This window comes from Oncorhynchus clarkii, chromosome 12 (assembly GCF_045791955.1).
Source record: "Oncorhynchus clarkii lewisi isolate Uvic-CL-2024 chromosome 12, UVic_Ocla_1.0, whole genome shotgun sequence".
NCBI lineage: Eukaryota > Metazoa > Chordata > Actinopteri > Salmoniformes > Salmonidae > Oncorhynchus > Oncorhynchus clarkii.
Genome location: NC_092158.1, coordinates 55,709,203 through 55,724,951, shown reverse-complemented (window position 1 = coordinate 55,724,951; position 15,749 = coordinate 55,709,203). Strand labels below are relative to the sequence as shown.

Genomic DNA, 15,749 nt, shown 5'->3' with positions numbered 1-15,749 from the left:
AGCTGCTCCACTTTCCCCTCAGCCTCCCTCCCTCCAGCTCCCTACCACCGCACCCCTACTCCCTCGAACCCAGCCCAGCCCAGCCCAGCCCCCCTCCAGCCCCCCATGATGCTCACCTTTGTCAGAGTGAGGCAGGGGAGGAGGTGTCAGGTTAGCAGTGAACAGAGAGTGTTTGACCCAGGAGGGTGAAGGGAAAGGGGGAGAGACTGGGAGAGAGAGGGAGGGGTGTGATTACCAGCTACCTGCCTCAGGTGATACAAGGGGTGCTCTCACCCTTCCAGCCCTCACTCCTCTCCCTTAGCACACCTGTCATCCCCTAACCAAGCTGGCCCCTGAATGACTTGTCTTTGTGGGCTGCTGTAATCAAGCCATATGTAGAGATAAATAATGTACCCAGACACACAGAGGCAGTCTGTTCTACAGGTGACAAAGGGCTGGGTGGGCTGGGCAGGGCTTAGTTCAGGCCTCAGAACAGGACCAGACTGTTGGGTAATTGGTACCTTCCCCTTTATCCTGTGGAGGTCTGAGCCTGGACCTGGCTGAAGCAGCTCTCTCTGAAACATGGCTCTGTTTTTCTTTCTCTCTTTAACCCCCCCTTCTCTCACTCTGTACCCCTCAGCCGCTGCTGTGACAAGAAGAGCTGTGGCAACCGCAACGAGACCCCGTCTGACCCAGTCATCATCGACAGGTACCGTAACACAGTCCTCCACTGGCTCTGCTACTCCTACTGTGTCCGTGTCCGTGTGTGTGTGTGTGTGTGTGTGTGTGTGTGCGTGCGTGCGTGCGTGCGTGCGTGCGTGTGCCTGCATGTCTGTGTGCATGTGTCTGTGTATTACTCCCTTTGAGGCTGCTGATGCCATGAGGGAAAGCGGGGCACACAATCAGTACAATCTATGTATCTGGTATGGTTTGGTCAGAGTGTACCTTATGGTTCTATCTGTAGAGTTTACAGTGAGTACCACAGTGTGTGTGCAAGAGTGTACGTGGAGTGGTCAGTGTGTACAATGAGTGCTCCTCCGCAGTCAGGGAGGGAAGACGAGCGGAGGCAGAATGAGGAGTCTGTCCTCTCCTTTCCTCTCCGCTCCCCTTAATAAAACCCACATGGATAATGGACTGTGAAACAATAGCTGCCAAAGTGCTTGGAGCCCAAGCTCCCTCCCTCCCTCCCTGCCTCCCTCCCTCCCTGTCTCCCTCCCTGTCTCCCTCCCTGCCTCCCATCATTCCTCCAGGACACTCAAACATGGGCCTTCTATCTTCCACAGTGCATTTGTCTCTCTCAGCTAGACAGGAGCCATTAGACCTCAGCCTCCCATATAGCTTTACTGTATTCATTTGTCGTAATATTACCAGTCGTGCTCGTAGGGGTGTTAGTCCCAGAGTATTGGAGTTTTACTTGTTAGACGTCTATCTAACACAATAGCCCTGGTGAACTCGGCTCTGTTGGTGGGACCTCCACAGCGCCTGTATCTCAGCAGCTGTATGAGCTGATGCTAATGTCTAATTTATAACCACGGGAGGAAGCTTTTGATTTAAACCACACAGAGCGGCGTTGGTTCAGACCAGAGTTATTGTTCAGTGCGACGAGGCAGATCTGATTTGTCGCTTTTGTCAAATGGACTTCGGGGCTCATTTGTGAAGACTAAACCCTACTGAAGCAGAGGATGTGTGTGGGGTGAGGTATGTATGTACACTATGTATGTGTGTGTATGGTAGTGCTGAGTGATTAACCAAAATGTTGGTTATTTTTCATTTTTGAAACAACTAATTGACTAACGTCAGTTCAATGATTTGAATTCCATTTCATTTTTTCTTCTTCTGTGAGCTGAATGTGCACAGTGCACAGTTTCTCTTGAGATAAATCATATCCAGCCTGAACCTTGAGATGTAGTAGGTGGTTGTAGTTTTCCAACAGACCAATATTTGACATAGTTTGGCACATGAATCTTAGTAATGAACTACAATGACCATAATCCGTTGCACATCTATTTGTCCGGTCCGTGTTCCTGCTGCTAGTGTGGAGAGGCAGAGAAGAATGTGCCATCGCGAGGGGATGTAGAGAGCAGCTGTTGCTTCGCAAGGTATCTCTACCTGAAAACACATGATCTAAGTGATTTATAGTTGGTATTCAGCAGTCATAAAAGTATGCCTTATTTACTTTGAAGAGAGAGCAGAGAGCAGCTCTATAGAGGTGAGATGTTGACTTGGAATGAAATAATAAAGTCATCAAATAACAACAAATGTAATATACACAACTGAAATATTTTATTAAAGTAATGTGAATAAATGATGGTTAATAGGTGATAAGCAGTAATGGGCAGTCACTACCATCACAGGACTTTTATTAACTGTTTTATTCTGTGTTACAGCATTCAACCCAAATAATCGAAACCGAAATCGAAAAACGGGATCATTTTTGAATAATCGGAGGAAACCAAAACCCACCTCAAAAAAAAACTGATTGCTCTGCGCTAGAGTATGGGCTATGATTAATAGTTACATATATTGGTGGATTTCAGTATTCCAAGATATTCATATTCCATAATCCAAGTCTTTTCAGGTCAAACACATGAGCCAAATGCTTCTCTCAAGCAACACGCCGACACACACACACACGCACACGCGCACACGCACGCACACACACACACACACACACACACACACACACACACACACACACACACACACACACACACACACACACACACACACACACACACACACACACACACACACACACACACTTCTTGCCCTTGTAAGAGGGGTGGCAGTAGTGTGTGTGCTGTGGTAATGTATTCACTGACCTGCGCTAGAGGAAGGAGACAGATGCACATCAGCTGTGGCACATGCAGCTCTCTCAGTGTCAGGAGAGGAGAGAAGCGGGCCCCATACCTGGGACACGTGTTCTGCCCCCTCCCCTCCTTACCCTCACTGCCCAACGTTCCGCTTCGCTGGGCCAGAAAGGGTCAGCACTCTTGGGGGGCAGCTGAAACCCCCACCCGGCCCCCCTGCTCCCCTCTCTACCGTCACACACCTTCAGACTTCAATGAACAAACAGGGCTCAGATGAGAATGGCCAGATGAACCCAGAAACTTCTGTTGAGCTCATCCTCTCTCACTGCCAGAACACTGCTGTTGTGTTTGTGACTGCTCAGTGCCTTACGCTTTCAGGAGATACATCAAAACAAAGAACTGCACTGGCCTCAGCACAATTCATATTGCTCTCCCAGCGCCTGTAAAATACTATTATTTGCTGAGGTTTGTGGGGGAAAGGGAATGTATTGATGTTCATAGACTATTAAGATGTCCAAAGAGGACCCAGGTGAATCGACTGAAAAATAACCATGTGTCCTGTGATGCTATGGCTGGTCCCTTGTGGTGTGACTGTCTCCTCTCCAGGTAGCCAGGCAGGCACAGTCCACGGCTTAGTTGTGAGGTTATCATACCATCATACACAATTATTCTCCTCCCTGTCACGCGCTCCTGCAGCACCGGAAAATGGGTCATGTGAAAACAGAAAAAAAGGAGAAAAAAAAATGAAAAAGAACCTCATTTATGTCTGATGTATTCTGGCAGTTTTTATTTTACCCACTCTTCGGGGGGGGGGGGGGGGGGGGGGGGGGGTTCACAAACAAGCAGCTTGCCTTTGCTGATAGATACCATCTCAATTAGTACTTATTATCCCCCCCCACCCCGAATACATCATAAAAAACTCTAACTTCTATATTTTTCCTTGAAGTTGTTTAATTCAATAAATAAGGCCTCATTAGTGTGCTCTTGTTTCAGAGAGCAGATTCGATTGTGGAGCTTTAATTAGCAGGGCTAGCGTTAGCTAATTCTCCTGGCTGAGAGAGACAGGGAGAGAGAGAGAGAGAGAGAGAGAGAGAGAGAGAGAGAGAGAGAGAGAGAGAGAGAGAGAGAAAGAGAGAGAGAGAAAGAGAGAGAGAGAGAGAGGAGAGTGATTCACTAATTAGATCACTCTTATAAGACACCAGAATAACTGCAGCAAATCCCCCAGAATGGAAAAACCCCACTAATGATGCCTTATTATGTTGTTAAAAGAACAAATCTCATATTAACTGTGGTTTATTCCCTCTCTACTTTGTAAACACACAATATGAAGCATTGGGTTTTCTGTGGGAAAACATTTTTTATTTGTATTGCTTTTTGCGATCTTCTTTTCCGCGTGTGAAGTCAGGTTACGGTTGTTTTCCTGATTGAGGTTATCTACGAAAACAGTGTGTCGGTGAATGTAATGGCTGCCTTGTGCATACCGTGTTGTTGTTTACCTGTTAGTGTGTGTGTGCGCGCGTGTGTGTGTGTGTGTGGTCTCCCTGCTCTGCCGTACGCTCCTCTCCCTCTCTGTGCTGAGACCTATCCGAGTCTCAGTCAGATGATTTCAAATACCTTAATCCTCCTCATTGACATGAACACAAAAGCCCACTGACATCGAATAGACAACCTCTTCACTTTCCCCCCTTTTCCTCTCCTTCAGATGGGCTTCAGATCACATCTGCCCCCCCTCCCCACACACACTCATCCCCTCCCTCCCTCCATCCACTCTCCTCCTCCTACTCCACCCCACAGAGAGCCCACTATTGTCTTCTGCCTCGTCTCACTCCACACACCCCTCCTCACTTGTTTTTCTGCTTGGAGAAAGCCTTAAGATGTGGATAAACACTTGTGTCCCAAAGTGAGGCTTTGATGGAACAGTTTCAAAGAGCACATTTATTGTGTGTGTGTGTGTGTGTGTGTGTGTGTGTGTGTGTGTGTGTGTGTGTGTGTGTACTGCATAGGTGATTGTGTTGGCTGGTCTGAAGAACGGCATGGTATCAGTACATCACAAGCCCTGTTCCCGTTCCCGTCGGCTCATTTGAGACGTCTCAGTTTACACACACTCCATTATTCCCCGGCCTGGAGATCCTCCAGCAGGAGGGTGTGGTGTATGTGTGTCTATTTGTGTGTGTGTGTGTGTGACTCTCTCGACTGATCCCTGTCAATGTACCTCTACTAATCGCCTTTTCACCTAGGTCTAGTTACAAGCAGAATAGGCGAGAAATGCGTACATCATAAGCTAGATCCGAGCTATGCATTTCCCTTAACAAAGCAGTGTTCTGGGCAGGGCAGGGCCCCTGAGTGTGTCCTTGGCTTTGTTTTGTCTCTGGGAACCCCAGCTCCAGCCCCATGTAGCCCCAGCCCCAAAGGAGGAAGTGCTGCTCTGCTCTGTCCTCCCGGGACCAGCGCTCTACTCCGGTCTACACCACTCTGCTCCGGTCTACACCACTCTGCTCTACACCACTCTGCTCTACACCACTACGCTCTACACCACTCTGCTCTACACCACTCTGCTCTACACCACTCTGCTCTACACCACTCCGCTCTACACCACTCTGCTCTACACCACTCTGCTCTACACCACTCTGCTCTACACCACTCTGCTCTACACCACTCTGCTCTACACCACTCTGCTCTACACCACTCTGCTCTACACCACTCTGCTCTACACCACTCTGCTCCGCTTTACTCCGCTCTGTGTAGCTCAGCTAGCATGCTGGGAGATGTCAAGGATGTCAGGGAGCCCGCGGAAGATGGAATGTGAGAGTTCCCGTGGATACCGTGGGACTTCCTGTCGCCCCCCCCCCCTCCTCCCCGCCCCCCTCCACCCCCTCCAGAGGCGTTCTCAGCCCCTCTGGCTGGCCTGATCTCCACTCACAGACCAACATCTGGATTTGTGCTCTCTAACCAAAACAACAAAGAGAGAGAGAGAGAGAGAGAGGGAGAGAGACAGACAGATAGAGTGGAGAGAGAGAGAATGAGAAAGAGAGAGAGAGAGAGACTCCATAACCAGTCACTAGGATAATTAAAACTAGGTTGCTATGCCCTCCAGTTGAATGTTTAATAGAATGCCGAGCGTTACCTACAGCTACAGGCTGCAGTGGTCTGGGGAAGGCAAATGCAAACAGAAAGGAGAAAGTTGTGATTGTCAATCATTAGTTTGGGATTATGATGATTCCTGTAGATAGTATACACTGAGTGCACAAAACATTAAGAACACCTTCCTAATATTGAGTCCCCACCCCCACTTTGGCCCTCAGAACAGCCTCAATTTGTCGGGGCATGGACTCTACAAGGTGTCGAAAGAGTTCCACAGGAATGCTGGCCCATGTTGACTCCAATGCTGGCCCATGTTGACTCCTTTGGGTGGTGGACCATTCTTGATAAACACAGGAAACTGTTGAGTATGAAAAACCCATTGGCGTTGCAGTTCTTCTATTACAGCATAATGGATGACTGTCATTCATATTCCATTCACCCAGTTCAATGTAACATTGATAGGTTTAGGCTACTAAATGATACTCACATTTTTCCTTTACACATCATAAGGTTGCTACCTAGCCTATGAATTAAAGTTTACAACATATGTGCACAGGTCGAGAGAAACATTTGAGTAATCAAGGTGACAGACAGTGACACATTCATTAACCTCTCTGGGATATGTGGGACGCTAGCCCCACCTGGCCAAAAGCCAGGGAAAATGCAGAACGCCAAATTCAAATAAATTACTGTAAAAATTAAACTTTCATTAAATCACACATGCAAGAAAGCAAATTAAAGCTACACTTGTTGTGTTGTGAATCCAGCCAACATGTCAGATTTCAAAAAGGCTTTTCGGCGAAAGAAAACAATGCTATTATCTGAGGATAGCACCATCGTAAACAAAGAGAGAGAAGCATATTTCAATCCTGCAGGCGCGACACAAAACGCAGAAATAAAAATATATTTCATGCCTTACCTTTGACGAGCTTCTTTTGTTGGCACTCCAATATGTACCATAAACATCGCAAATGGTCCTTTTGTTTGTCGATATATATATATCCAAAATGTCCATTAATTTGGCGCGTTTGATCCAGAAAAACACCAGTTCCAACTTGCTCAACGCGACTACAAAATATCTCAAAAGTTACCTGTAAACTTTGCCAAAACATTTCAAACTACTTTTGTAATACAACTTTAGGTATTATTTAACGTAAATAATCAATAAAATTGAAGACGGGATGATCTGTGCTCAATACAGGCTTTCTGGTCACGCTCCTCTATCTAACAGTACACTTCAAGTGACCCTCGTTCAAGATGGCCGTACTTCTTCATTACACCAAGGGATAACCTCAACCAATTTCTAAAGACTGTTGACATCCAGTGAAAGCGATAGGAACTGCAAGAAGGTCCCTTAGAAATCTGGATTCCCAATGAAAACCCATTGAAGAGAGTGACCTAAAAAAAAAAATCTGAATGGTTTGTCCTCTGGGTTTCACCTGCTAAATAAGTTCTGTTATACTCACAGACATGATTCAAACAGTTTTAGAAACTTCAGAGTGTTTTCTGTCCAAATATACTAATAATATGCATATCTTATCTTCTGGGGATGAGTAGCAGGCAGTTGAATCTGGGCATGCATTTCATCCGGACGTGAAAATACTGCCCCCTGTCACCAGAAGTTAATGTCTTGCACATTCTTGCCTGCCTCTTGCTGATCTAGGGTGTAATCATCAGTCCAACAGTTGCAAACGGAAGTTTCTATAGGACAAATTCAGATATGTTTATACATTTATCCACGTTTTGTGGATAAACCGAATCGGCAGAATGAATACACCCCTGATCACCGCAAACACAGTTCACTTTCATAGGTGCCACATACAAATCAAATCAAATCAAATCAAATCAAATCCAAATTTTTTTTTCACATACACATGGTTAGCAGATGTTAATGCGAGTGTAGCGAAATGCTTGTGCTTCTAGTTCCGACAATGCAGTAATAACCAACAAGTAATCTAACTAACAATTCCAAAACTACTGTCTTGTACACAGTGTGAGGGGATAAAGAATATGTACATAAGGATATATGAATGAGTGATGGTACAGAGCAGCATAGGCAGATACAGTAGATTGTATCGAGTACAGTATATACATATGAGATGAGTATGTAAACAAAGTGGCATAGTTAAAGTGGCTAGTGATACATGTATTACATAAGGATACAGTCGATGATACAGTATATACGTATGCCTATGAGATGAATAATGTAGGGTAAGTAACATTATATAAGGTAGCATTGTTTAAAGTGGCTAGTGATATATTTACATCATTTCCCATCAATTCCCATTATTAAAGTGGCTGGAGTTGAGTCAGTGTCAGTGTGTTGGCAGCAGCCACTCAATGTTAGTGGTGGCTGTTTAACAGTCTGATAGCCTTGAGATAGAAGCTGTTTTTCAGTCTCTCGGTCCCAGCTTTGATGCACCTGTACTGACCTCGCCTTCTGGATGATAGCGGGGTGAACAGGCAGTGGCTTGGGTGGTTGATGTCCTTGATGATCTTTATGGCCTTCCTGTGACATCGGGTGGTGTAGGTGTCCTGGAGGGCAGGTAGTTTGCCCCCGGTGATGCGTTGTGCAGACCTCACTACCCTCTGGAGAGCCTTACGGTTGAGGGCGTCATCATCACAGCATCATCACTTCGCTCGTTGTATAATTCCTTCTCGCATCTATGCGTTCTCCTCCTCTCACCTTTTCCCTTCGCTTGTGGATTTCAGTGCACAATACAACAGCTGTCTGTGACCAGGTGAAAAAAACCTTTCCAAGCCAAACCTTCATGCCATTACCGCTAAACACTACATCGTTGTCAGCACATTAGCTAACTCCATAGTCAACATAGCTAGCTACTTGAACTAACTCGTTAATAAACCCTCTACAATCATGCAGTACAGTGTACACCAAGTAGTTTATTGCCTCAGTGGCAAGAAATGAATCAGCCAAAAACTTACCTTGACATGGAAGAGTTCCAGTGTTTCAAATTTCTTATTAGTTTAACATTTAAAAAAAAAATGGAATATCCAAAACATACAATGTACTTGCAGTGAAGCCACTCAACAACTACACAACACCAGCCATCCAACAGACTCCCATTCGGAGTGACACACAAAGCATCCAGGGTCATCACCCTGCTCAAGGGAAGGTTGACAGATCTCCCACAAGCCCCCCCCCCACCCCCCACCCCCCCAAAGAAATGGGGATGCGAACCCTCCAAGATCCCCCCCACAGTTCCTCATAGCTGTCCCTCAACCATCCGAGACCCCTCCCACAGTCACCCCCCCAATAAAATTAAAAATAATTAATTTCATTCTCCACCCCCAAGAACCCCCCCTCCCCCCAACCCCCCCTCCCCCCAATGCTCCAACAACCAATAAAATGAACTCATGAGAAAAAAGAAAAGACAAAAGAAATCAGGAAACAACAATGCCAAAAGAAAAGGACATCAAGGACAACTAAAATCATAACAGCATGGCCAACTGTATATGTTTGAGTGCATGTCTGGCACTATTACATATGTGTGTGTCCGTGTATGCGTGTATTTGAATGAGAGTGTGTGCATATGTATGTGTACAAACACCTGCATGGCATCAGCCTCAGGCAAACCGGCATTAGTTGTAAAAACACTGCCCCTCAGTGTCATTCAAACTTACTCTTTATTATGTTTTATTTTGACTATATTTTTTATACTTTATCTTCGACCGTCATTCTCTCTCCTGCCCAGCAACTCCACTCCCACTTGTCTCCAATTCCACATCCCAACCCTCAGCTTCCCTCAGCCCATCCCACCTATCTCTGCTGGCCATAGCAGAGTTAGGTGGGATGTTCCAGTGTTGGATAGCCATAGCCAGATAGCTAACATAGGATCCCTCTTTGTTTGAGCCGGGTGTTTGAGTAGGCTAATCTAGCTAGCTGCAATCGCAAGCTAGGTAAGTAAAAGTGAAATTAAATACAACAAAATATAGATAGCTCTTCTCTCTCTTGCTTCTCATTCATTTTTATATATTTTTTAACTGTTCAACTATTGTCTTTCTTTCTCTTTGAGTCAACTACTCTCTACATTTTATGCACTGCAGTGCTACCTGATCCTTTGATTGGGTCGACACCATGTCAGTTCATACTTCCTCCGGAAGTTGTCTTAAACACTGTGTAAGTCTATGGAAGAGGGTGAGAACCATGAGCCTCCTAGGTTTTGTATTGAAGTCAATGTACCCAGAGGAGGACAGAAACTAGCTGTCCTCCGACTACACCATGGTGCTACCCTACAGAGTGCTGTTGAGGGTACTGTTGACCTTCATTGTGTTTTAATCAATTATTTGTTAACGTGAATATAGTTATTCTAGTTTTATCTTAAAAGGATAACATTTTCTGAGGAGCCTCCACTGGCCCCTTATTATTAGTAGAGAAGACCTGAAAACTTAAATGTTTTTTAGAGTCTTGCTGATTGTGTGTGTGTGTTTTGTGTGTGTGTGTGTGTGTGTGTGTGTGTGTGTGTGTGTGCGTGTGCGTGTGCGTGTGTGTGTGTGTGTGTGTGTGTGTGTGTGTGTGTGTGTGTGTGCGTGTGTGTGTGGCTGGGCCTGGGCCATTCAGCCTGGTATTAGTGTGATGAGATGAATATGTGTATTAGCTGGATCCTTTCACTGCCACATGGCCTCTCTGCATTATCCAGCACCGGGGTGAAGCCGCTATTGTTGCCCCAAAGCCTGTCCAGATTGTGGCCCTATTGTACAGCAATTACATTGGGGGACTGACATATAGATAGGTAGAGAATGAGAATGAGAGAGAATAAGAGAACGAGAGAAAGAATGAGTGAGTTTAGTCCCCATCCGCTCCATGGCGCTGTGTGTAAGCTCTGCTTCAGTCTCAGTCTTTACACACGCTGCTTTCCTCTTGGGTGACAAAGAGGTTTTGTGTGTGTGTCTGTGTGTGGCCCACTTAATCCCTCACAGAATAGGGCATAATAACAAACCATCAACCTCTACCTCTCCAAGTTAATATAGGGTTAACAATATGCAGCGCGCTGTCCACAATCCTATCATGCGCCTGGTTGACTCTAAAAGAGGTGTACTCATTCGTCCGTGCTGCATGTGTGTGTGTTTGTGTAAGCCTCTCCCTCTCCCTCTGCCTCTGCACGCCCTATTTTCTCAGTCTCAAGCTCTCACTCTCCATCACTGTCTCTGTTTCTGATGTGTTCCTTTCTGTTCTTCTCACTTTTGTATTTTCACACTCTCTCTCTTTCTCTCTCTCTCTGTCTCTCTCTCTCTCTGTCTCTCTGTCTCTCTCTCTCTCTCTCTCTGTCTCTCTATCTCTCTCTCTCTCTCTTTCTCTTTCTCGCTCTCTTTCTCTCTCTGTCTCTCTCTCCCTCTCTCTCTCTCTCTCTGTCTCTCTCTCTCTCTCTTTCTCTCTCTCTCTCTCAATTTCAATTGAATGGCTTTATTGGCATGGGAAACATGTTTACATTGCCAAAGCAAGTGAAATAGAGAATACACAATACAAAATTAACTGTAAACATTACACTCACAAAAGTTCCATAAGAAAAAAGACATTTCAAATGTCAAATTATGTCTATATAGAGTGTTGTAATGATGTGCAAATAGTTAAAGTACAAAAGGGAAACTAAATAAACATAAATATAGGTTGTAATTAAAATGGTGTTTGTTCTTCACTGGTTGCCCTTTTCTTGTGGCAACAGGTCATACATCTTGCTACTGTGATTGCACACGGGTATTTACACCAATAGATATGGGAGTTTATCATAATTGGATTTGTTTTCAAATTCTTTGTAGGACTGTGTAATCTGAGGGAAATATGTGTCTCTAATGTGGTCATACATTTGGCAGGAGGTTAGGAAGTGCAGATCAGTTTCCACCTAATTTTGTGGGCAGTGTGCACATAGCCTGCCTTCTCTTGAGAGCCAGGTCTGCCTTCGGCAGCCTTTCTCAATCTCAAGGATATGCTCATTGAATCTGTACATAGTCAACGATTTCCTTAATTTTGGGTCAGTCACAGTGGTGACACAGTGGTACTCTCTGTTTAGTGCCAAATAGCATTCTAGTTTGCTCATTTTTTTTGTAAATTATTTCCAATGTGTCAGGGAATTATCTTTTTGTTTTCTCATGATTTGTTTGGGTATAATTGTGTTGCTGTCCTGGGGTCTGTTTGTGGTTGTGAACAGAGCCCCAGGACCCGCTTGCTTAGGGGGCTCTTCTCCAGGTTAATTTCTCTGTAGGTGATGGCTTTATTTGGGAATTGCTTCCTTTTAGGTGGCTGTAGAATTTAACGCCTCTTTTCTGGATGTGGATAATTAGCGGGTATTGTCCAAATTCTACTATTTTTGCTGAATTCTGCATGCAGAGTCTCAATTTGGAGTTTGTTCCATTTTGTGAATTCTTGGTTGGTGAGTGGAACCCAGACCTCACAACCATAAAGGAAAATGGGTTATGTAACTGATTCAAGTATTTTTTTAGCCAGATCTTAATTGGTATGACGGATTTGATGTTCCTTTTGATGGCATAGAAGGCCCTTCTTGCCTTGTCGCTCAGATCGTTCACAGCTTTGTGGAAGTTACCTGTGGCGCTGATGTTTAGGCCGAGGTATGTGTAGTTTTTTGTGTGCTCTGGGGCAACGGTGTCCAGATGGAACTTGTATTCGTTGTCCTGGCAACTGGATCTTTTTTGGAACACCATTATTTTTTGCCTTACTGCGATTTACTGCCAGGGCCAATATCTGACAGAATCTGTGCAGAAGATCTAGATGCTGCTGTAGGCCCTCCTTGGTTGGGGACAAAAGCACCAGATGATCAGCAAACAGTAGACATTTGACTCCAGATTCTAGAAGGGTGAGACCGGGTACTGCAGACTGTTCTAGTGCCCTCGCCAATTCGTTGATATATATGTCAAAGAGGGTGGGTCTTAAGCTGCATCCCTGTCTCACCCCCCCGGCCATGTGGAAGGAAATGTGTGTGTTTTTTTGCCAATTGTAACTGCACACTTGTTGTTTGAGTACATGGATTTTACAATGTCGTATATGTTTCTCCCCCAACACCACTTTACATCAATTTGTATAGGAGACCCTCATGCCAAATTGAGTTGAAAGCTTTTTTGAAACCAACAAAGCATGACAAGACTTGGCTTTGTTTTGGTTTGTTTATCAATTAGGGTGTGCAGGGTGAATACGTGGTCTGTCATATGGTAATTTGTTTAAAAAAACAATTGCTCAGTACATGGTTTTTGCTGAGTACGAGTCTACTGTTAACGACAATGCAGAGGATTTTCCCAAGGTTGATGCTGGGGTCAAATTTGTCTCCACTTTTGTTGATTGGGGTGATCAGTCCTTGGTTCCAAATATTGGGGAATATGCCAGAGCTGAAATATTGTTAAAGAGTTTAAGTATAGCCAATTGGAATTTGTGGTCTGTAAATTTTATAATTTATTTTAGGATACCATCAACCCCACAGGCCTTTGTGGGTTGGAGGGTTTGTATTTTGTCATGTAGTTCATTCAATGTAATTGGAGAATATAGTGGGTTCTGGTAGTCTTTAATAGTTTATTCTAAGATTTGTGTTTGAACACGTACAGTTGAAGTCGGAAGTTTACATACGTCTTAGGCAAATACATTTAAACTCAGTTTTTCACAATTCCTGACATTTAATCCTAGTAAAAAGTCCCGGTCTTAGGTCAGTTAGGATCACCACTTTATTTTATTTCAGAAATGTCAGAATAATAGTAGAGAGAATGATTTATTTCAGCTTTTCTTTCTTTCATCACGTTCCCAGTGGGTCAGAAGTTTACATACACTGAGTTAGTATTTGGTAGCATTGCCTTTAAAATGTTTAACTTGGGTCAAACGGGTAGCGGGTTTCGGGTAGCCTTCCACAAGCTTCCCACAATAAGTTTGGTGAATTTTGGCCCATTCCTCCTGACAGAGCTGGTGTAACTGAGTCCGGTTTGTAGGCCTCCTTGCTCGCACACACTTTTTCAGTTCTGCCCACAAATGTTCTATAGGATTGAGGTCAGAGCTTTGTGATGGCCACTCCAATACCTTGACTTTGTTGTCCTTAACCTCTAGTGACTCCCCATCCCGCATGAGGGAGCGTAATCATCGGTGTAACTGAGTCAGGTTTGTAGGCCTCCTTGCTCGCACACGCTTTTTCAGTTCTGCCCACAAATGTTCTATAGGATTGAGGTCAGGGCTTTGTTGTCCTTAAACCATTTTGCCACAACTTTGGAAGTATGCTTGGGGTCATTGTCCATTTGAAAGACCCATTTGCGACCAAGCTTTAACTTCCTGACTAATGTCTTGAGATGTTGCTTCAATATATCCACATAATTTTCCTACCTCATGATACCATCTATTTTGTGAAGTGCATCAGTCCCTCCTGCAGCAAAGCACCCCCACAACATGATGCTGCCACCCCTGTGCTTCAAGGATGGGATGGTGTTCTTCGGCTTGCAAGCCTCCCCCTTTTTCCTCCAAACATAATGGTCATTATGGCCAAACAGTTCTATTTTTGTTCCATCAGACCAGAGGACATTTCTCCAAAAAAAGTATGATCTTTGTCCCCATGTGCAGTTGCAAACCGTAGTCTGGCTTTTTTATGGCGGTTTTGGAGCAGTGGCTTCTTCCTTGCTGAGAGGCCTTTCCGGGTACAGTATGTCGATATAGGACTTGTTTTATTGTGGACATAGACACTTTTGTACCTGTTTCTTCCAGCATCTTTACAAGGCCCTTTGCTGTTGTTCTGGGATTGATTTGCACTTTTCACACCAAAGTACGTTCATCTCTAAGAGACAGAATGCGTCTCCTTCCTGAGCAGTATGACGGCTGCGTGGTTCCATGGTGTTTATGCTTGCATAGTGTTGTTTGTACAGATGAACGTGGTACCTTCAGGCATTTGGAAATTGCTCCCAAGGATAAACTAGACTTGTGGAGGTCTACCATTTTTTCTTCTGAGATCGTGGCTGATTTCTTTTGATTTTCTCATTATGTCAACCAAAGAGGCACTGAGTTTGAAGGTAGACCTTGAAATACATCCACAGGTACACCTCCAATTGACTCAAATGATGTCAATTAGCCTATCAGAAGCTTCTAAATCCATTACATATTTTCTGGAATTTTCCAAGCTGTTGAAAGGCACAGTCAACTTAGTGTATGTAAAGTTCTGACCCACTGGAATTGTGTCCTAACCGACTTGCCAAAACTATAGTTTGTTAACAAGACATTTGTGGAGTGATTGAAAAACGACTAGAAATGATCTAAGTGTATGTAAGCTTTCCACTTGTATATGTTTTTGCTGTTTGTTCTTTGTTATGGAACCAAAATTGGAGAAATGGTTTATCCATACATACAGATAACTTTTCATGTTGTTGTTTGTTTAAAGTTTTCCAATTTTCCCAGAAGTGGTTAGATTCTATGGATTCTTCAATTACATTGAGCTGATTTCTGACGTGACGTTCTGTTCCTTATTTTTTCCGTAGTGTATTTCAGTATTGTTTTAGTGATTCACCATAGTGAAGGCGTAGGCTCAGGTTCTCTCTCTCGCTCTCTCTCTCTCTCTCTCTCTCTCTCTCTCTCTCTCTCTCTCTCTCACTCTCTCTCTCACTCTCTCTCTCTCTCTCTCAGCAGTGTTTGATTTCTCTCGCCTCCCCCTTCTTTCTTCTCCCATGGCCCTGAGGGCTACCTACCACACAGCTCAGCTCAGGCTCCACGAGTCTGCTAGGCTGCTAGGCTGCTAGTCTGCTAGGCTGAGGGGCTCAGCGGCTCAGTGTGTCTGAGGCTCAGTGCTAGAAGGTTGCTGGGGCCACTCATCTGTGTCCTCCGGGGGTGGGGGTTACCCCTGGCCACTCCACGGGAGCCCGCGGGAGACCTTTCAGCATTCGTCCGTGGACTGT

At 44.7% G+C, this 15,749-nt stretch overlaps 1 protein-coding gene across 17 annotated transcripts in view; it reads left to right on the top strand.

Moving 5' to 3' along the window:
* LOC139420827 (transcription factor COE1-A) overlaps nucleotides 1-15,749 on the top strand; it is a 147,636-nt gene that overhangs the window by 15,282 nt on the left and 116,605 nt on the right. For all 17 annotated transcript variants that reach the window (XM_071171152.1, XM_071171160.1, XM_071171167.1 and 14 more), the window contains exon 6: nucleotides 620-688. In XM_071171152.1, the coding sequence (XP_071027253.1) occupies nucleotides 620-688 (69 nt within the window). The remainder of the gene's footprint in view (nucleotides 1-619; nucleotides 689-15,749) is intronic.